General features: G+C 52.1%; 1 protein-coding gene across 2 annotated transcripts; it reads right to left on the minus strand.

The window, feature by feature from the left end:
- Nucleotides 1–1063: 1063 nt before the first annotated feature.
- ctdsp2 (CTD (carboxy-terminal domain, RNA polymerase II, polypeptide A) small phosphatase 2) lies at nucleotides 1064–23048 on the minus strand. Of its 2 annotated transcripts, none has more exons than XM_030118640.1 (7): nucleotides 22500–23048; nucleotides 11392–11561; nucleotides 11066–11164; nucleotides 3583–3639; nucleotides 2944–3036; nucleotides 2190–2375; nucleotides 1064–1506 (listed from the first exon to the last, which is right to left on the minus strand). In XM_030118640.1, exons 1-7 carry the CDS (start codon nucleotides 22558–22560, stop codon nucleotides 1381–1383), a joined length of 792 nt encoding a protein of 263 aa, XP_029974500.1. In that variant the 5' UTR covers nucleotides 22561–23048; the 3' UTR covers nucleotides 1064–1380. The 2 variants fall into 2 exon arrangements, with proteins under 2 accessions (XP_029974500.1, XP_029974499.1); XM_030118639.1 differs by having other exon boundaries at nucleotides 11066–11167; nucleotides 22500–23047.
- Nucleotides 23049–23384: the final 336 nt, after the last annotated feature.

Genomic DNA, 23384 nt, shown 5'->3' on the forward strand with positions numbered 1-23384 from the left:
GTTTGTCCAACTCACTACCAGTCCGCTTCGTAGAAAAGGTTTTGCACCTGCAACTGTGTAAAAAGCACTATGTTGCTCATTTCCAGGGAAATAAGGCTCCAATAATATTTACAGCTCTGGACGGCCGTCTCAGATTGCATAGAGGAACCAGGACCCCAAAACACCAACAACCAGAAAGACACCAGGAAGAGTAGAAAAGAGCTGCTGGTGAAGGCACAGGCGCAAAACTACAGCCGAAACAACACCGAGGAACCCACAGCGTCAAGACCGGACCGGCAGAGACACACGGCCATCTGCCTGCAGGGACTGTGGGGGACTGCAGGGACTGGAGGAGGACTGGAGGAGGACTGGAGGAGGACTGGAGGAGGACTGGAGGAGGACTGGAGGAGGACTGGAGGTACTGGGGAGATGGGGGGTGCTGCAGGGACTGTGTGGGGACTTGAGGGACGGGGGTGACTGGAGGTGGGACTGCTTGGGTCCTTCAGGGTTCTAGTGTTTTTTTTCTCTTTTCCCCAGACTGTGGTTTTTCAGGTAAAGACCTCAGTTTGATCAGACTGAACCACTAACCAACCCGCTGACGCCACTAACCAACCCGCTGACGCCACTAACCAACCCGCTGACGCCACCAACCAACCCGCTGACGCCACCAACCAACCCGCTGACGCCACTAACCAACCCGCTGACACCACTAACCAACCCGCTGACGCCACCAACCAACCCGCTGACGCACCACCAACCCGCTGACGCCACCAACCAACCCGCTGACACCACTAACCAACCCGCTGACGCCACCAACCAACCCGCTGACGCCACTAACCAACCCGCTGACACCACTAACCAACCCGCTGACGCCACTAACCAACCCGCTGACACCATTAACCAACCCGCTGACGCCACTAACCAACCCGCTGACACCACTAACCAACCCGCTGACGCCACTAACCCAGGGGTCGGCAATTAGCGGCCCGTGGGCCAAATGTGGCCCGCCGAACCGTCCGATCCGGCCCGCGAGAGGATTCCAACACGAGCGCACGCATTACCCCGGGCCCTCGAGCAGACGCACGCATCCCTGTTGGAGTGCGATATCCGTCATTGTGCTGCAATAGACAATCTTTGAAGAAAGTGTAGTTTAGTTGTGGTTTCCGGTTTGCCACTGAAAGATAAAGAGGAGTGGCGCCTCGTCTGGTGAACCGAGAGCGCAGGTGAGCGCTGCAGCTGAAGCAGCATGTCGCCGGGTGCAGCAGGCAGACAGCCGGAGGAGCTGCGGGTGCATGCCCCCCCCCCCCCAGAGCCGGTCCAGGACTAACGTCCCCGGAGCCGGTCCAGGACTAACGTCCCCGGAGCCGGTCCAGGACTAACGTCCCCGGAGCCGGTCCAGGACTAATGTCCCCGGAGCCGGTCCAGGCCCTCGTACACGTCCTCGGTCCGGCTCAGCTCTTCGAACAGGGGCAGCAGGTGGAGCAGCTCAGCGTCATCGACGTCGTCGAACCAGGACGCCACGGGAACCTGCAGGGAACAGGAAGACCGTGAACACGGGCGGGGGGGGGGGGGGGTCGGCTGGTCAGTCGGTTCAACAAAACAAGAAGTTTTCGTTTGAAAGGGTAGATTCACATTTCCATTGGTTCTAAAGGGTTCCTCATCAGGGGACCGTCGGTACCAAGGGTTCCTCATCAGGGGACCGTCGGTACCGAGGGTTCCTCATCAGGGGACCGTCGGTACCGAGGGTTCCTCATCAGGGGACCGTCGGTACCGAGGGTTCCTCATCAGGGGACCGTCGGTACCGAGGGTTCCTCATCAGGGGACCGTCGGTACCGAGGGTTCCTCTCTGTTGCGTCCAGCACACTGAACATCTGGCGGTAGTCAAACAGTAAGAATCTCCAGTCAGTACAAAACCGAAAGACGGTTCCTGAGCTCCATCAGTACTGTGGACTGCAGCCAGTCCACCACCCTGGTTCCTCAGCCAGTCCACCACCCTGGTTCCTCAGCCAGTCCACCAGTCTGGTTCCTCAGCCAGTCCACCAGTCTGGTTCCTCAGCCAGTCCACCAGTCTGGTTCCTCAGCCAGTCCACCAGTCTGGTTCCTCAGCCAGTCCACCAGTCTGGTTCCTCAGCCAGTCCACCAGTCTGGTTCCTCAGCCAGTCCACCAGTCTGGTTCCCACAAAAGAAGAACCTGAACCCCTGGGACTCACAGCGTTATTGGGGTGGAAGATGTAGGAGGCGGGAGAGTTGTCCAGGATCAGGGTCTTGTGGAGGTCGCGACCCAGGAGGCTCAGGTCCTTCACGTAGCAGCCTTGGTGGAAAACACAGGATTCTCGGAACAGCCGGGCCCTGAACACACCGCGGTGATCCAGCAGGTCCGTCACCGGGTCTGCATACTGATGGGGGTGGGGGTGGGGGGGTGGGGGGAACAGGACTTCATGATGCTGACATTTGAAGGGTCATTAATCCCTCTAAACCCCATCAGGCTCAGAAATATTCATCCTTCCATCCAAACTGACGAGAAGAGAATGAAGGTCTGTAAAGACAAGGGTGGAGGTCCCTCCAGCTCCACCCAGCAGGGGGTGGAGGTCCCTCCAGCTCCACCCAGCAGGGGGTGGAGGTCCCTCCAGCTCCACCCAGCAGGGGGTGGAGGTCCCTCCAGCTCCACCCAGCAGGGGGTGGAGGTCCCTCCAGACCTTGTCAGAGACTCAGTGGACTCTGCGATGCTGGACGCTCTCTCTAGTCCTGAAGGACAGAAATCTTCTCCGGGGGATGAATGGAGGTTTTTGTTCTGCTCAACTGGATCCTGTGGGATCCTGTGGGATCCTGTGGGATCGGGTTGACTCTGAAGGGGTTTAGGGAGAGTGGGATCTAGTGGACGTCCTGAAGGCGTCTAACGACTGGTGAAACGGCTGCTTCCAGAGAAAAACCCGAACAGGCTGGTCAGAGCTGGTCCTGACGCACCTTCGCCAGGCTGGCAGTGAACAGCACACACTCGAAGAGTTCCCCCATCCGGCTCAGGAACTGGTCCACATGCGGCCTCTTCAGGACGTACACCTGCAAAACAAACGGCTTCAGCTGCAGTCTTCACGTCTGGACTCTGGAGTCTGAGTTTCCGTCCAGTTCGCCGCTACTGGCCAGTTCCTGAAACAAGTAATCAAGAATAGGCCGAGCCAGCGTGAACCAGCCTATCCTGGATTACTTGAACCAGGCAGAGGCCCGCTGAGGATCCGGACCGGCAGGATTCAGGAACCCCGGTCCTTCAAAGGGAAGGCAGCTCCTCACTCCCACAGACACTGAAATCAAAACTCTTTGAATAAAGACATTGACAGCCGAGTCCTCGATCTGCTGAATTCAATTCAGCTTTACTCATATAGCTCCAAAGACGACAGTCATCCCCAGACAGAGAGAACCCGACAGGACCCGCCCCCTCCACCTCAACAGGACCCGCCCCCTCCACCTCAACAGGACCCGCCCCCTCCACCTCAACAGGACCCGCCCCCTCCACCTCAACAGGACCCGCCCCCTTCAGCTCAACCAACCAGCAGGGCCCGGCCCGTGTCCTCTTCTGCTCTAACCCAACTAGCATGTGGACGACTTTACCTGGTGCGTCGTCCCCTCGATCTCCACAGGAACAACAAAGTCTGCATTGCTGATCGGCTGGAAGGAAGACAGAGACAAGGTTGGTCTGCTCATTCACGAGAACGACGCTCCGGGGTCACGAGAACGACGCTCCGGGGTCACGAGAACGACGCTCCGGGGTCACGAGAACGACGCTCCGGGGTCACGAGAACGACGCTCCGGGGTCACGAGAACGACGCTCCGGGGTCACGAGAACGACGCTCCGGGGTCACGAGAACGACGCTCTGTCACGAGAACGACGCTCCGGGGTCACGAGAACGACGCTCCGGGGTCACGAGAACGACGCTCCGGGGTCACGAGAACGACGCTCTGTCACGAGAACGATGCTCCGGGGTCACGAGAACGACGCTCCGGGGTCACGAGAACGACGCTCCGGGGTCACGAGAACGCCGCTCCGGGGTCACGAGAACGACGCTCCGTGGTCACGAGAACGACGCTCCGGGGTCACGAGAACAACGCTCCGGGGTCACGAGAACGACGCTCTACAGTCACGAGAACGACGCTCTGTCATGAGAACGACGCTCTGTCACGAGAACGACGCTCTGTCACGAGAACGACGCTCTGTCATGAGAACGACGCTCTGTCATGAGAACGACGCGGACTTCCGGGTTATGGGGCGGGACTGACAGACCACCTCAACTTGGCTCGCCACTGAATTTCTGAAAAGAAACTCGAAAAAACGACTAAAATTTGAAGAAACTCGCTTGTATGTGTGGAAGAAATCTGGGAAATATGCCACGAAAAATCGCTAAACCTGGACAATCACCATCGAAAGCAACAGAGCAAAACCCCACTGCTCCGACTGATGCTATCTATGATGCTAACGACAACCGCGAAGAGGCTAATACTAGCGGACCATCCAATGCAGAGATACTGAATGCAATTCGTTCGCTGAAACAAGACCTCGGCGATCAGTCAACCGGAGTGTTGGAGGCTATTAATAGCATCAAGGGAGATCTGTTATCCCATTCGAGGAGAATTGGAGAAACGGAGGAGAGAATATCACAAGCCGAGGATGATGTCATCGCCTTACAACAGAGAGTTAAACAACTGGAAGGAACAACGGAGATGTTGCGCAACAAAATTCAAGAACAAGAAGACAGGGCAAGGCGCTCTAATCTGAGAATGGTAGGCCTCCCCGAAAAAGCAGAAGGCACTGATATATGTCATTTTTTGGAAAATTGGCTTCCCAAGCTACTGGGTGACACTCTCACGCCACCCCCGGTGATTGAGCGGGCGCACCGGGTTGGTCAAGCTAACACGAGCCGGTCTACAGCGCCCAGACCGATAATCATCAAATTTCTGAACTATAAAGACCGTGAAAATACACTGAGAGTGGCCAGAAGACAAGGGGATGTGCGCTATAATAACCAACGGATCAGCTTTTTTCCGGACCTGTCAAGTGAAACCCGACAGCGACAACGCCTGTTCGATGGAGTAAAAGCAAGATTTCGTGCCCTAAACATTCGCTACGGGCTGCTCTACCCAGCTCACCTGGTGATCACCCATGACAGCAGGCGCCTCATCTTCAGATCCGTCACCGAGGCAGAGGATTTCCTTCACAACATTGAATCCACCGACACCGCTTCTCCATGAGAGCACTCCAGCGCCGAGAACCACAGACTATAGGTAATTTCTGTAAATATCTCGGTTATATATGATGGAAGAACTGTCTCTCGGACAAGCCTTTATCTCTTTCTTCTCTTCTCTCTCTGTCTCTCTCTCTCTTTTTTTTTCTCTTTCTCTCTCTCCCTCTATTTATAATAGAGAGGCATCTAATTAAAAAAATTTTTTTTTCTTTTTTTTTTGAAGAAGAAGAAGATTGGATATATAAATAATTGTTTTGAAATGGGTTAGGAAAAGGGAAAAATTGTAAGACACTTGCTCGAGAGATATACACCCGTCGAACCCCCTCAAATTGTTATTAGATATAAATACTGTGTTAACAGGATTAAAGTTAGTTAAAAGGGTGGCCAGAGTTAACTGTTCTTTTTCCTTCCACCGGATTTACCTATTTAATTTTAAATTTATCTTTAAACTTATTTCTGGTTGAACTCAGTCTTTCTTTTATATTTCAGTGAGCCTTATGATGCTGTATTAGCTCAAGAACATCGTTGCTCCTCATTTTGTGGATCATACGATGATCATAATCGGAGTCATTTACTCTTTTTGTAATTTACATGTACTTCGTTTTGGGAAGTACATGAGGGTTTTGTGGGAGGGAATAAGATCTCGGTATTATGCTCGTCATTGTGTTTCTTCTTCTTTTTTTTTTTTTTTTTCCAAGATTTTCGGGCATTCTAAACTCAGTTTTTTAAACAAAGATGACTACTAGGTTAGAGTTAAAAATCTCGAGCTGGAACACAAGAGGGCTCAATAAACTGGTAAAACTAAAACAGGTAATGAATAGGATAAAACAAATGAAGACCAATATAATTTTCCTACAAGAAACTCACTTGATAGAAAAAGATATAAATAGAGTTAAAAAAAGGTGGCCGGGGCAAGTGTATTCTGCCTTTTTTTCATCTCATGCCAGAGGAGCCATGATATTAATTCACAAATCAATCCCTTTTCAATTAAGAAAAAAGCACATAGACCCATCTGGAAGGTATGTTATACTGAATGGGACCATAATATCCACCCAAGTCAGTTTAATATGTGTATATGCTCCTAATGGTGATGACCCCTCTTTTTTTCAAAATCTCTTTCTTTACGTATCATCCTATCCTGGTCAATACATAATTGGCGGCGATTTTAATTGTGTGTTAAATCCAGCACTGGATCGCTCAACGGGCATTGATACCTCCCATCAACAAACGAGAAAAATTATCAAAGAATATATGACTGATCTAAACTTAATCGATATTTGGCGAAATCTTAATCCTGATAAAAGAGACTATTCATGCTTTTCAAGCACACACAAGACATATTCTAGAATAGATTATTTTTTGATCTCAAATGGATTCTTATCAAAAATCGAGAAATGTTGGTATGATAGTATACTGCTATCAGACCATGCACCAATTTCTTTAACAATGCGTTTACCAGATGCCATGCGCTCAACGCCTAGATTTCGTTTTCAGTCCAGATGGCTCCAAGATCCAGATTTTGTAAAGTTTATTGATGGGAAAATAGACCAATACTTCTCTTTAAATACAAATCAAACCAGTGCGTCTGTAAAATGGGAGGCATTTAAGGCCTACTTAAGAGGCGAGATTATAAGTTATAGTGCACATAAAACCAAAATATATTATTCACAGCTTAACACTCTCGAACAAAAAGTCAAAGAACTGGAGCAGAGACTTCACCATAATGACAGCCCAGGGAAAAGACATGAACTTCTTTTATTAAAATCCCAGTATAATGAGATAACCACCAATAGAATAGCATCCAGTTTGATGTGGCTGAAACAATCATACTATGGCCAGGGAGAGAAAGCTGGAAAGCTGCTAGCTTGGAGGTTGAAAAAGATACAAACTGATAGATCTATTAACTCAATTAAGCTACAAAATGGAAAATTCCTAATTGATCCATCTGAAATAAACTCTGCTTTTAAAGAGTTTTATGAGGACTTATACAAATCTGAATACAGCTCACCAAACACCTCAAAAAAACAAAAGGACTTTCTTGATAAATTACATTTTCCAACACTAACTGAAAAAGCAAAAGTCGATCTAGATAAGGGTTTGAGTATTGAGGCAATACAGGTATTTGAAGCAATGAAAGGTTTGAGCAGTGGTAAGGCACCTGGGCCTGATGGGCTGCCCATCGAATTGTATAAAACATTCACTGGTAAACTATTGCCTCATCTCTTAGAGGTGTTTAATGAATCATATGAAAAAGGAATACTACCCCCGTCTTTAAGAGCTGCTGTAATTTCCCTCCTTTTAAAGCCGAGCAAATGTCCCTTTGAGAGAACATCATATCGACCCATATCTTTAATATCTTGCGACACCAAAATACTGTGTAAGGCTCTGGCCAGACGTATAGAACCAATAATACCTAACCTAATTCTCAATGATCAGAATGGATTTGTTCTTGGCAGACAAGGTTTCCATAACACACGGAGGCTATTGAATGTTTTATACGCTAAACGAAATGCCAGAGACCATGCAATTCTGTCATTAGATGCTGAAAAGGCATTTGATAGAATTGAATGGAGCTACTTGTTTGATGTCTTAAAAAGATTTGGTTTTGGAGAAAAATATCTTAGATGGATTCAACTATTATATACCGATCCGGTAGCAGAAATTGTGACAAACAACCAAATTTCAGAACCCTTTAATCTCAGTCGATCTACTCGCCAAGGCTGCCCTATGAGCCCCTTATTATTTTTATTTGCTATTGAACCTTTAGCCATGGCAATTCGCCAGTCATCTGATATTACAGGCATGACTATCGGGAAAACAGAACACCGTTTATCTCTTTTTGCAGATGATATTATTTTGTTTTTAACACAGCTAAGTTCCTCACTAAAGGCCCTTAACCATTTACTGAAGACATTTAGAGAATTCTCGGGTTTCAAAATTAACAACAAAAAAAGTGCCTTGTTAATTCTGAACAGGGAAGAGAGAGAACGATCACAGATCCACACTGAATTTACTAATGCCCCAGAGGGATTTACTTACTTGGGTATAAGAGTATCACCTACGATTGAAGATATAATATCAATCAATTATGACCCACTGGTTAAAGCCATAGAAGAATCTCTAGAGAAATGGAGCTTAATGCCTATCTCTATGATAGGACGTATAAATATTATAAAGATGTCTGTCCTGCCTAAGTTTTTATATCTTTTTCAGGCAATCCCGCTTCCTCTACCAGTCTCTCTTTTCTCTGTTCTTAAGAAAAACTTCACCCGCTTCATATGGAACAACAAGCACCCTAGAATACGTATTTCTCTTCTCTACCTGCCCTATGAACGTGGCGGGCTTAAGTTACCCAACATGAAATTGTATTATTGGGCTGCCCAACTCAGAACAGCCATGTACTACTTTCTTACAACAGACATTCCAGCCTGGGTTCAGATAGAAAACAATGCAATAGAACTCCCACTGTCTCAATACCTCTACTCAGCACAAGCCAAGATACTCAAAAAACACACACAGAATCCATTCCTTAAAAATACTCTAACAATATGGCATGAAGCCCACACATTTTTAGATGACACACCCAAACTTTCTTGTTTCACACCTATATGGGGAAATGAAAACTTTACCCCTGGGAGGTGTGATATGGGATTCAGACATTGGATGGAGAAAGGACTAAGCAAAATAAAAGATCTGTACGATGAGGGCACTTTAATGTCATTCACACAATTAAAAGAAAAATTTAATTTACCTAGGGAGCATCATTTTAAATATTTGCAATTAAGAAGCTATATATATTCCCAAATTAAAACAACCTCAGAACCCTTGCTATCAACCATTGAAGAAGTTATGGTTAAGCGCGTACATAATACTGGTCAAATTTCCACCCTTTACAGTCTGTTATTAGCAACTTCTAAAGAGAACTCTCTTTCCTGTCTATCTGCATGGAAAAATGATTTACAGTCAGATATCAGTGTGGAGGATTGGGAGGAAACTTGCCTTCTAGCCCAAAGTCAAACAATAAATCCAAGATGTAAACTTTTACAATATAAATGGCTGCTTAGGACCTATATCACACCTGTTAAACTACATCACTTTAATCCAAGTATTCCTGATCACTGCATCAAATGTACGGATGAAGCTGGTACGCTGTTACACTGCATGTGGAGCTGCCAAAACCTGCAGATATTCTGGAAAGAGGTACTCAACTTAATCTCTGCATTTACAGGAAAGAATATTCCAGTTGAAGCTAAAATATGCCTTTTGCACATATACCCTGAAGATTTTCCAGCAACTGTAAAGGAACGTAAATTAATCAATTTTTGTTTGTTACAAGCTAAACGTGCAATTGCTTTGAAATGGAAGGAGGTCCAGAGACCTACATCTGACCAATGGTTTGCAGAGATGTCATCTAATTTGGCAATGGAAAAATTGACCTATATAGCCAGAGGAAAGGTGGAAGATTTTGACAAGTTGTGGTCTTCTTTCCAAGACTTCATGAAGGGGCATAATGTGTAAATACACAGAACTGGACAAGGACTGTGGTAATTGCTTTTATAGCGCCATAATATTCATCCATTTTTTAGTTTCGGAGTTGGACTAATGATGAACCAGAACCAAAGATGAAGATGGAGACCGAACTATGGACTTAGAATGCAATGATCGACACATTTGTATACATTGTTTATTGAAATATATGTATGTTGAATACTCTATGCATATACTGATTTAATCAATATTTTATTTACCGCAGATCTTATTTAGGGTGTTTTTTTTTGTTGTTGTTTGTTTTTTTTTTCTTTTCTTCTTTTCTTTCTTTTTGCCTTTTGTGCTTTTTGTCTTCTTGTGTTTTCGTTTTGTTTTCTGTTTTGTCTTGTTTGTTTTAGATTATTCTTGTGTTTTTAGTGTTGTGCCTTACTTGTTTGTTGTCTGTTTGTTTCTTAAAATGGAAAATTAATAAACATATTGTGGAGAACGACGCTCTGTCACGAGAACGACGCTCTGTCATGAGAACGACGCTCTACAGTCATGAGAACGACGCTCTGTCACGAGAACGACGCTCTACAGTCATGAGAACGACGCTCTACAGTCACGAGAACGACACTCTACAGTCATGAGAACGACACTCTACAGTCATGAGAACGACGCTCTACAGTCATGAGAACGACGCTCTACAGTCACGAGAACGACGCTCTGTCATGAGAACGACGCTCTACAGTCACGAGAACGACGCTCTACAGTCACGAGAACGACGCTCTACAGTCACGAGAACGACGCTCTACAGTCACGAGAACGACGCTCTACAGTCACGAGAACGACGCTCTACAGTCACGAAAACGACGCTCTACAGTCATGAGAACGACGCTCTGTCACGAGAACGACGCTCTACAGTCACGAGAACGACGCTCTACAGTCACGAGAACGACGCTCTACAGTCACGAGAACGACGCTCTGTCACGAGAACGACGCTCTACAGTCACGAGAACGACGCTCTACAGTCACGAGAACGACGCTCTACAGTCACGAGAACGACGCTCTACAGTCACGAGAACGACGCTCTACAGTCACGAGAACGACGCTCTACAGTCACGAGAACGACGCTCTACAGTCACGAGAACGACGCTCTACAGTCACGAGAACGACGCTCTACGGGTCACTGGGACGACGCTCTACGGGTCACTGGGACGACGCTCTAGGGGTCACGCCGACCACGCTCTACATTGCTGAACTCCCGTTATGTTAAATGCTCCAGTCGCTCCCTGGAGGTTCCTGGATCGTCTGCTGTTGTGCAGGACGTACATGAAGTGAAGTAACAGGACAAACTGGCAGAAGCGAGAGAACGACGGCGACGGTACCTTGAAGGAACTGTGCACCAGCGTCTCGTCCAGGTCTATGACCACGCAGATCTTCCCCTGGTCCTGGACCTGGACTACAGGCAGCAGACTGGCTTCACCCTGCTGAGGAAACAGACACCGGGTCAGCCTGGCACCTCCAGCGCTGTTCTGGGAACGACCGGGGAGCTTCACAAAGCAACACTCAGAGTGTGTGTGTGTGTGTGTGTGTGTGTGTGTGTGTGTGTGTGTGTGTGTGTGTGTGTGTGTGTGTACGTACATGAGTGTAGATGTGATAAGGAGTCACAACCTGAACCTCTGATTGTTCACTGGAAAGAGAACGGTGCTACCTTGACAACTGAGCCATTTTCCTGTGACTCCAGCAAGGCCTGCTGGGAAGGCGGAGGAGTCGGCGGAGGTGACGGAGGTTTGGAGCCATCCTGAGCTCGAAGGCAGCAGAAGAGCGCTTTGAAGAGGTTACAGCTCCGAGGCTGTTTGAGGGCGGAGCGGCTCACCGGGCCTGGGGGGGGGGGGAATAATGACGTTACCATCTGATAAGACATGAGAGGATGAACAATGACATGAGAGATTAACACATGAAACAAAAGTCAAAAAAACAGTAAAGTCAGGAGACACGGAGCAAGAGACGGAGTCCAGAACCCAGCAGCGCCCCCCACCGGGTCCTCCAGGTCCCCCAGGTCCTCCAACACAAGGATGGAGACACCAGGTAGACCACACACACAATTACTGGAAAGAAGTGTCCATTCCTCCACCCATTCCTCCACCCATTCCTCCACCCTGCTGCCTGATTAAAGCCACTGGTCCCAGTCTGATGGTCGGAGCTTCTTCTGCTCCCCTCCTCCACTGACATTTGGTCCCCACACACACACACACACACACACACACACACACACACACACACACACACACACACACACACACACACACACACACACACACACACACACACACACACACACACGGGGCGGGACTGCTGGAGTTCCACTGAAGGTTAAAAGAAGTAGAGGTCGACAGGCTGATATACAAGGCCGATATTTGGACATTTTTCTCCATCGGCCATCGGCCGTATTTTCTTTTAAAAAGCCGATTTTTGATCAGTTGTATAAAATGACGCAATTTCTGATCAGGCACATGTGCGGGCAGCTAAAGCTGCCGCTCAAGAAAGGACCCCTGTGGCGCTGCTGCATTCAGTTACGTCAGAGCGGAGCGTGCTCGGTGGAATCCAGGCTGTGGGAAAAGCTGCATCTGTTGCAGCTACAGTGAGGAATGGATTTGTTGAACGTTTCAACGTTTTTGCGGCTCTGTGGCTCCAGTCTGCAGCAGATCAGTGTTTACTGCAGAAAAACAAGTTTGGCCGGGGAGCGCGTCGTGCCGCGGTGCTAACACTGCTAACGCTGCTAATGCTGCCGTGTTCGACCGTCGGAGAGTTATTTTTTTCTTCTTTTTCTCCGTCGTCCGGTCGCTGCACAGTTCAGCGTGGGCAGGGCGCCCGGACTGAAAAGGTCTGGAGGAACCCTGCATGTCGTTAACTTCAGATGCTACTTGGTGATCAGTTTCAGCAGTAGAGGTCAGCTGGTCTGAGCTGACTCTACTTGTGCGTGTTCAGCCCTGTTGCTGAAAACACACCACTACTGGAGTTAACAACAGAACAGAGTAAATAGGAGGAAATGGCGAGAGTAAATAAAAGAGTAAATAATCAATCATGGGGCTTTTTCTGAAGCATGTATTAGCCACCCGCAAATTCCTCCACATAACGCCTGACCGGAGTTCTGTTTTTATTTGTATGTATGGCTTTTCTTACAGCCTTGTTTCTGACTGCTTTTGTTCAAATTACATTAAAGTTTATATTTCTTTTTTGACACTTTCAGAAGAGTGTGAATGTTTACTGCTGCTTGTTGCATTGTGTGTTCACTCAGACAACATATTTCATTGTTTTGAAAGCTGAATAAATGTTCAGAGGACTGGACACCACTTGTTGTAATAGATTTCTTTTAGTTGCTCAGAAATTGCTGCATTTCACAAAAATGTGATAAATATATTTTTTTATTAAAAAATCAGCCTAAATATCAAATTGGAAAAATCGGCTATGCATATCGGCGTCGGCTGCCCAAACTTGGAGAACATCGGCATCGGCCCCCAAAAAACCCGTATCGGTCGACCTCTAAAAAGAAGCATCAGAAAACAGGATAAAGTCCATAAATAAAGATGCAAACCAGAGGAACGTAGGCGGCCGGGGGGAAGCCTGACTAGAAAGGTGTGTTTGTAACCTCCCTTTAACCTTTAAGCTCGGGGCCATTTTCACCTAAAAGTTCAACTAAAGACGTACCCAAAGTAAACTGAATGCTGTTCTTGAACTGTCTGGAGTACATGCATGGTTGGGGTCTCATTTCAAAGCTGACAACCTGTATTTTCACCCAGTGCAGTCAGAATTACTCTAGGTGCTACTGCCACAGATTTATTTATGTTGCAGCACACTGAATTAGGATGAATTTCATTCTCGCCTGAATTTTTTCCCTCATAAAACACCTGGAAATCAGTGTGGAAGCACTGAAACCGCTTGAAAACACAATTTTGCTAAAGCCTGGGGTCTTACATAGTTCAGGTCAAAATGTCAGAGCAGTAATACAAGAAATGAGTGTTTCACACATGTATTTGTACTGCTATGCCCCGGCGGGGTCAATTTTGGACATCCTCTGTACACCCTCTGGATGCCCTCTGTACAATGGTATATGTTGGTTTTTGGCCCATTTTTACATTATTTTCACTCCAAAAACTCATAAAGTTCTCAAAAAATCACTTCAGAGAGGCTTCAGTGTGGGATAAGGCCCTCAGACTGAGAGGAGCAGGGACAGACAGCAGGTGCATCCCTCAGCAGTTGTCTGAGAAGTCCCAAAACCCCGCCAGCGGGCCAGCCAGCCATTCAGCAAGCTCATTGGCTACCAGCCCTGTCAGTCAAACGTTTCTACCGACGTGATTGGCTCAGAATACGTTGATGACGAGTGATGACGACCGATGACGTGGGTCCATCAGTCTGGGCAGCGGTTGGCTGGTTAGTCCTCGGAGGGAGGGATGAGTCACTTGATTGGTTGAAATACGACGAATAAGCAACGGAAACCGATCAGTCGCCATGTTGGATATCCTCAGCACGAGGGAGAGACGTCTGGATGTTTTTATCTGATAAAAAAATGGATTATTATCGGACGCACACGCGTCTAATTCTGGATTATTTGCTTATTTCAAGACATGTTTTGGACAGAAGGCTATACTTTCTAGCTTTGCCTGGATGCATACGCTTGTACTGTGGCAGTTTTTGCTGGATTATCTGGATTATGGATCGTCTGTGTTCAGTTATGAGTTTCCAAAGGTGAGTTGCGCTGTTTACTTAATTTGCTGTTTTTGGACAAATGTGTTTATATGACCCGCTGTGGTAATCACATCTGAAAGTGGTTTATACCAGCGGATTCATGAGAAGATCAGCTTTCTAACGGTGCATAGTACGTCTGTGGAATATGCAAAATGCGTCTGGATATTTGATAAATGCATCAGGAGAAGTTGACGGCCCGCCGGCGGGCCGGTCTGAGCTTAAGGGGTTTTTAAACCAGATCTGATTGGCTGACACCGAGGCTCTGACTGGTCTGATTGGTTCACAGCAGCATCAGTGAAACGGCTCCACAGATGACACCTTCCACAGCAGCTGACAGGAACAAGTTCTCTGCCAGGGGCCAGGGGTCAGGGGTCAGGCCCAGGGGCCAGGGGTCAGGCCCAGGGGCCAGAGGTCAGGACCAGGGATCAGGGGCCAGGGGCCAGAGGTCAGGACCAGGGGCCAGGGCCAGGGGTCAGGAGTCAGGGGCCAGGCCCAGGGGTCAGGGGTCAGGCCCAGGGGTCAGGCCCAGGGGCCAGGAGTCAGGGGCCAGAGGTCAGGCCCAGGGGCCAGGGCCAGGGGCCAGGCCCAGGGGTCAGGGGTCAGGCCCAGGGGTCAGGGGTCAGGCCCAGGGATCAGGGGCCAGGGGTCAGGGGTCAGGCCCAGGGGTCAGGGGCCAGGCCCAGGGGTCAGGGGTCAGGCCCAGGGATCAGGGGCCAGGCCCAGGGGCAAGGGGTCAGGGGCCAGAGGTCAAGCCCAGGGGCCAGGGGTCAGGGGCCAGGCCCAGGGATCAGGGGTCAGGCCCAGGGGTCAGGTGCCAGGGGTCAGGGGTCAGGCCCAGGGATCAGGGGCCAGGCCCAGGGGCCAGGGGTCAGGGGTCAGGCCCAGGGATCAGGGGTCAGGTGCCAGGGGTCAGGGGTCAGGGGTTGTACACTGCAAAAACTGCAAAAATTCAAAATCTTATCAAGTTGAAAAGTCTTGTTTCCAGTCAGTCTCATCTCACTTGATCTCAGACCCGGAGACTCGTCTCCTGATCGGAGATTCTTCCGTCCAGATGTCTGCTGCTCGGACAGAGACGCTCGCCGCTCTTTCATCCAGTGCTGCTGTCTTCAGTTCAGGTCGGTCTTTCTTGCAGTGTACTTTGGTGGACTGCTGAGACCTGAACCGTGTCCCGTTGGACAAGTCCTGACGTCAAACCTCGGACCTGTCTCCAAGTTCTACAGAACAGCCTGCTTCATCACACACTGCAGGCTGCTGGGGACAGACGCTGCTGGGGACAGACGCTGCTGGGGACAGACGCTGCTGGGGACAGACGCTGCAGACGCTGCTGGGGACAGACGCTGCTGGGGACAGACGCTGCTGGGGACAGACGCTGCTGGGGACAGGGGGCTGCTGGGGACAGACGCTGCTGGGGACAGATGGCTGCTGGGGACAGATGGCTGCTGGGGACAGACACTGCTGGGGACAGGGGGCTGCTGGGGACAGGGGACAGACGCTGCTGGGGACAGATGGCTGCTGGGGACAGACGCTGCTGGGGACAGACGGCTGCTGGGGACAGGGGGCTGGGGGCTGCTGGGGACTGGGGGCTGCTGGGGACAGGGGGCTGCTGGGGACAGGGGGCTGCTGGGGACAGGGGACTGGGGGCTGCTGGGGACAGGGGGCTGCTGGGGACAGGGGGCTGCTGGGGACAGGGGGCTCGCACGGTGCTGGGACTTGTGTGGGTTTCCAGGCGCTGTTGGAGCGTCCTGGGTGGAGGACAGGTTCTCCAGTCTCTACGTTGTCTTCCTCCATCCTAATGTAACCGAGCAGAGACGAAGAGCAGTGAAGCTCTGAAGAAGCTCAGTGTCCCCCTGTCCCCAAAGCCCCCTGCTCCCGAGGCCCCCCTGTCCCCGAGCCCCCCGTCCTCTGCTTGTCTTTAAAGCGCCTGCTTCTGGACATGGTGCTGCGGAGCCGCTCCACCGCTCTGCCGCTCCAGCCCGCTCCACTCCACCGCTCTGGTCCACCGCTCCACCCAGCTCCACTCCACCGCTCCACCGCTCTGCCCCGCTCTGGTCCACCGCTCTGCTCCACTCCACTGCTCCACTCCACCCCGCTCCACCCCGCTCCACTCCACCGCTCTGCCCCGCTTCACCCCATCGCTCTGGTCCACCGCTCTGCTCCACTCCACTGCTCCGCTCCACCCCGCTCCACCGCTCCACCCCGCTCCACTCCACCGCTCTGCCCCGCTCCACTCCACCGCTCCACCGCTCTGCCCCGCTTCACCCCATCGCTCTGGTCCACCGCTCTGCTCCACTCCACTGCTCTGCTCCACCCCGCTCCACCGCTCTGCTCCACCACTCCACCCTGCTCCACTGCTCTGTTCCACCGCTCTACCGCTCCATCCCGCCGCTCTGCTCCACCCCGCTCCACCGCTCTGCTCCACCACTCTGCTCCACCGCTCCACCCCACCGCTCTGCTCCACTGCTCCACCGCTCTGTTCCACTGCTCCGCTCCACCCCACCGCTCTGCTCCACCGCTCCACCGCTCTGCTACACCGCTCCTCTCCACTGCTCCGCTCCACCCCACCGCGCCGGTCTGCTCCACCATTCCGCTCCACCCCGCTCCGCCCCACCGCTGTGCTACACCGCTCCTCTCCACTGCTCCGCTCCACTGCTCCGCTCCACCCCGCCGGTCCGCTCCACCACTCCGCTCTACCCAGCTCCGCCCCACCGCTCCACCGCTCTGCTCCACCGCTCCACCCCGCTCCACTGCTCCGCGCCACCGCTGAACCCCGCCCCGTTCCACCGCTCTGCTCCACCGCTCCACCGCTCTGCTCCACCCCACCGCTCTGCTCCACCCCACCGCTCTGCTTCACCGCTCCACCCCGCTCCACCCCACCGCTCCACCCCGCTCCACTGCTCCGCTCCGCCCCACCGCTCCACCGCGCTCCGTTCCACCGCTCCACCGCTCTGCTTCACCGCTCCACCCCGCTCCACCCCACCGCTCTGCGCCACCGCTCCACCCCGCTCCATTCCACCGCTCTGCTCCACCACTCCACCCCGCTCCCCATTCCAGCCTCTTCAGCTGCAGGACCTGCTCGGCCCAGCCCAGGCTCGCCAGAAGCGCTGGGCCGTGAGCCTGGAGAGGCCGCCAGAACCGGAGGCGTGTCAGCCTGAGCTCGGCACCGTTCACAGTGGACGGAGGAAGACGAGCGTCCTCCGAGGCCCCTCTGGGCCGCTTCGTCTCCGGAGTGGAAGCATTTCAACACACTCGGTTCCCACTGGGACCAGGACTGTGGACCGCCTTCACTCAGAGACTTACTGAAGTCCCCCTTCATTTCCTACAGCGTCCCCTGACCGCCAGCACTCCGGGGACAGAGCACAGCCGACAAACCACCGCACACAACCCTGAAGGGACGGGGACGCCAGAGGACAGCAGCGTCACGTGGAAACGGAGGACAGCGGGGAAGCAGCCTCGAAGCAACACCAAGTCCAACACAAGACCGCAGTGCGGACCGAGTCTGTCCACCAGCACCAGAGTCTGTCCACCAGCACCAGAGGACAGACCGAGTCTGTCCACCAGCACCAGAGGACAGACCGAGTCTGTCCACCAGCACCAGAGGACAGACCGAGTCTGTCCACCAGCACCAGAGGACAGACCGAGTCTGTCCACCAGCACCAGAGGACAGACCGAGTCTGTCCACCAGCACCAGAGGACGAACCGAGTCTGTCCACCAGCACCAGAGGACAGACCGAGTCTGTCCACCAGCACCAGAGGACGAACCGGGTCTGTCCACCAGCACCAGAGGACGGGTCTGTCCACCAGCACCAGAGGACGGGTCTGTCCACCAGCACCAGAGGACGGGTCTGTCCACCAGCACCAGAGGACGGGTCTGTCCACCAGCACCAGAGGACGCCACCAAACATCTTGGGAACCATGAAGAAGAGTTAGCAACGCAACACCGCTCTGAACCGGCAACATGATGGGTGGAGTGGAGCAGAGTGTGTGTGTGCGTGTGCGCATTCCACCGTCAACACAGCAGTGCACACACACACACACACACGCACGCGCACACGCACACACACACGCGCACACACGCACGCGCGCACACACACACGCGCACACACACACACACGCACACGCGCGCACACACACACACACACACACACACATGCACACACACACGCGCGCGCACACACACACACACACACGCACACACACACGCACACACACACGCACACGCGCGCACACACACACGCACACGCGCGCACACACACACACACACACACACACGGCCTGCCACTAACGATGATTTTTCCTGTCAATCGATGATTGGGAATAAATAACATTTTATGAGTAGCCTTATTGCTTTAAACCTATTTTCATTTTTTCACAAACTGATCTTTGGAAAGCAGAGCTGGTCGTACAGTCAGAGTGCTCCTCTACTCGGGGCAATACGGTCTGTAGCAATGAACACTTTCTGAGCCTTTGTTAGCCGTTCATGACGTTTTGTGCCCAGAAATTCACATTAAAGGTGTACTGCAGGATCCTGAGAACCAGGCAGCGTTGTCTGGTTCCAGCTCGTGATTGGACAGTCATAAAGCCAGTCAGTGTGGAAACGCGTCTGCGTGACGACATGTCACGTCGAGTCGCCGCCTCTGGCGCTCTGGTTTGGAGCTCCACCCTCAGAGCTTTGTTCAGGAAGTGACATGCAGGAAGCGACCAGCGCACCTGGTTCAGAAGCAGCTCGCTCCTCCAGCGAACGCCTCCGAAGACGGCCGGCCACAAAAGAGAACCTTGTTTGAGACGGCAGAGGACAGAAGAAAGGCCGTAGGAAAGAAGGCAGAACGCGTTCTACTGGGAGATTCCTTTAGAGGCGGCGGACATTCAAAGCATGAAGGATTAGACCGATCAGGAGGAGGGAGTTCCTGCTGGACTGCGACCTGCTGGTCGTCCCGTTCAGACGGTTCTGCTGCATGAACACGTCAGACTCTCCCGTACGGACGGCGTTCTGATGTACGACAGGAAGAGGAGTCGACGTGATCAGACGGGTTTTAATCCTGTGAAAGACGACGCTCCAGCTGCGCCGATGGAAACAAACTGCCATGCGGCTGCCGTGCGCTCCCGCCGTGCGCTCCCACCGTGCGCTCCCACCGTGCGCTCCCACCGTGCGCTCCCACCGTGCGCTCCCACCGTGCGCTCCCACCGTGCGCTCCCACAGGCCTCATGGAGGGAGCCGCGCATGCAGCGCTCCAGAAGGCAAGTCGGCCATGTTGTCCGAAATCAGCAGAGAATCCTCGAAAATGTCTTTAATTCCTTTTAAAATTACCAGAAATTTGCAACACTAGGCTAGACCATGACCAACAACTGCTGGACCGGGACCAACTACCGCTAGACCAGCGGTGGCCATTCCTGGTCCTGCAGGGCCACAGCCCTCCCTGTCGCCCTGCTTCAACACAGCTGATTGCAATGAGGCTCGTTGTCTGACTTTCTGCTGGAGACTCGGGTGTGTTGGAGCAGGGAGACATGGAAATCATGCAGGGCTGTGGCCCTCCAGGACCAGGACGGCCCACCCCGGACTAGACCAAGACCAACCACCACTAGACCAGGACCAACCACCACTAGACCAGGACCAACCACCACTAGACCAAGACCAGCCACTGCTAGGCCAAGACCAACCACCGCTAAACCAAGACCAACCACCCCTAAACCAAGACCAACCACTCTAAGACCAAGACCAACCACTGCTCGACCAAGACCAACCACTGCTAGACCAAGACCAACCACTGCTAGACCAAGACCAACCACTGTAAGACCAAGACCAACCACCACTAGACCAGGACCAACCACTGCTAGACCAAGACCAGCCACTGCTAGACCAAGACCAACCACCACTAGACCAGGACCAATCACCACTAGACCAAGACCAGCCACTACTAGACCAAGACCAACCACCGCTAAACCAAGACCAACCACCCCTAAACCAAGACCAACCACTGCTAGACCAAGACCAGCCACTGCTAGACCAAGACCAGCCACTGCTAGACCAACCACCGCTAGACCAAGACCAACCACCGCTAGACCAAGACCAACCACCGCCAAACCAGGACCAACCACCGCGAGAACAGGACCAACCACCGCGAGACCAGGACCAACCACCGCGAGACCAGGACCAACCACCGCGAGACCAGGACCAACCACCACTAGACCAAGACCAGCCACTACTAGACCAAGACCAACCACCACGAGACCAGGACCAACCACCGCTAAACCAAGACCAACCACTGTAAGACCAAGACCAACCACTCTAAGACCAAGACCAACCACTGCTCGACCAAGACCAACCACTGCTAGACCAAGACCAACCACTGCTAGACCAAGACCAACCACCACTAGACCAGGACCAACCACCACTAGACCAGGACCAACCACCACTAGACCAGGACCAACCACCGCTAAACCAAGACCAACCACCACGAGACCAGGACCAACCACCGCTAAACCAAGACCAACCACTGTAAGACCAAGACCAACCACTCTAAGACCAAGACCAACCAACGCTAAACCAAGACCAACCACTGTAAGACCAAGACCAGCCACTGCTAGACCAAGACCAACCACCACGAGACCAGGACCAACCACCGCTAAACCAAGACCAACCAACGCTAAACCAAGACCAACCACTGTAAGACCAAGACCAACCACTCTAAGACCAAGACCAACCACTGCTCGACCAAGACCAACCACTGCTAGACCAAGACCAACCACTGCTAGACCAAGACCAACCACCGCAAGACCAGGACCAACCACCACTAGACCAGGACCAACCACCGCTAAACCAAGACCAACCACCACGAGACCAGGACCAACCACCGCTAAACCAAGACCAACCACTGTAAGACCAAGACCAACCACTCTAAGACCAAGACCAACCAACGCTAAACCAAGACCAACCACTGTAAGACCAAGACCAGCCACTGTAAGACCAAGACCAGCCACTGCTAGACCAACCACCGCTAGACCAAGACCAACCACCGCTAGACCAAGACCAACCACCGCCAAACCAAGACTAACCACCGCGAGACCAGGACCAACCACCGCGAGACCAGGACCAACCACCGCGAGACCAGGACCAACCACCGCTAGACCAGGACCAACCACCACTAGACCAAGACCAGCCACTACTAGACCAAGACCAACCACCACGAGACCAGGACCAACCACCGCTAAACCAAGACCAACCACTGTAAGACCAAGACCAACCACTCTAAGACCAAGACCAACCACTGCTCGACCAAGACCAACCAACGCTAAACCAAGACCAACCACTGTAAGACCAAGACCAGCCACTGCTCGACCAAGACCAACCACCGCTAAACCAAGACCAACCACTGTAAGACCAAGACCAACCACTCTAAGACCAAGACCAACCACTGCTCGACCAAGACCAACCAACGCTAAACCAAGACCAACCAACGCTAAACCAAGACCAACCACTGCTAGACCAAGACCAGCCACTGTAAGACCAAGACCAACCACTGCTAGACCAAGACCAACCACTGCTAGACCAAGACCAACCACCGCAAGACCAGGACCAACCACCGCAAGACCAGGACCAACCACCGCTAAACCAAGACCAACCACCACGAGACCAGGACCAACCACCGCTAAACCAAGACCAACCACTGTAAGACCAAGACCAACCACTCTAAGACCAAGACCAACCAACGCTAAACCAAGACCAACCACTGCTAGACCAAGACCAACGACCACGAGACCAGGACCAACCAACGCTAAACCAAGGCCAACCACTGCTCAGTTTTTACGGTGAAGCAATCAGAAAAGATCACGTAGATACGATCTCTCCCAGTCTTCTCATATAACTGGATCTCTGGAATCCACCAGGATCCAAGAAGCCCACCGAGATCCCGAGATCCAACAGGATCTTGAGATCTAACAGGATCCTGAGACCCAGAAGGAACCTGAAAGGCAACAGGATCCCTGAGATCCAGTAGGCTGAATCAGCCCAGAAACAGCCCGGCCATGGGGGCTCCTGTGTGGGACCAGCAGACAGAAACCACGGCGGGCCCGCCTCACCTGTCTTCGGAGACACTTGAAGGTCTTCTTTCTGCACTTGGGTGATAACAGAACTTTCCATCTGACAATCACGGAGCCCTCCAGATCCTCAGGTCCTGTCCCCGGGCGCTGGTGGGCATCCCTCATTGGCTTCAGCTGCAGGTCGGCTGGAAGATTCACCAGGGAACTTGTCGCCCGCCTCAGGACTGATCCCCGACGAGAAGCCGGACTTTGTGGGTCCTGCCGTGGTCCTCCTGCTCCTCGGAGCTCAGAAGAGGCCGGAAAGGCACTTGGGGTGTGTGTTCGGGACGCTCCGCGCCTCTTCGTGCTCAAGCTCCTCACTTTTGCAGCAACAACATGGAGAATCCGGAGAGGAGGAAAACAAGCGAGGAAATGGGGCAACGCGCGGCGGTTTCAAGGCCCCCCTTACTACACATAAACAACATCGGCGGGAAGCGCAGACGGAGCCGCGGAAAGCAGCCGCAGCCAGGCGGAGGGCGGCGGCTGCGCGCAGAAAAACACATTCCGCTTCGTACTTTGTGCTAAAATGTGAGTTTTGTTATCATCCGGGGTTTTGTTTTTCTACAAATGGGACCTAGCGGGCGCCTTGAAACTGCCTCTGCCTACTGATTGGACGACAGAGAAGAGGGGCGGGGCTTAGGCATTCCTCCCCGTCATGCACGCGCGGCGCGGAACACATTCCAGAGTGACACTCGTTTATTTTCCTCAAAATTTACAAACGAACAGCCGTAAACAAATGTGCAGCAGTTAGAGGCGCCAGATTGATTTGAACGGACCTGATGGCAGAAAATTCCAGACACTCTGTCACAAGGTTTCAGGTGAAAGTGACGGTTGTCACGCTGTTTCAGGTGGTAAACTGACAATTGTCACAAGGTTTCAGGTATT

This window comes from Salarias fasciatus, chromosome 20, assembly GCF_902148845.1.
Source record: "Salarias fasciatus chromosome 20, fSalaFa1.1, whole genome shotgun sequence".
Classification (NCBI taxonomy): Eukaryota; Metazoa; Chordata; class Actinopteri; order Blenniiformes; family Blenniidae; genus Salarias; species Salarias fasciatus.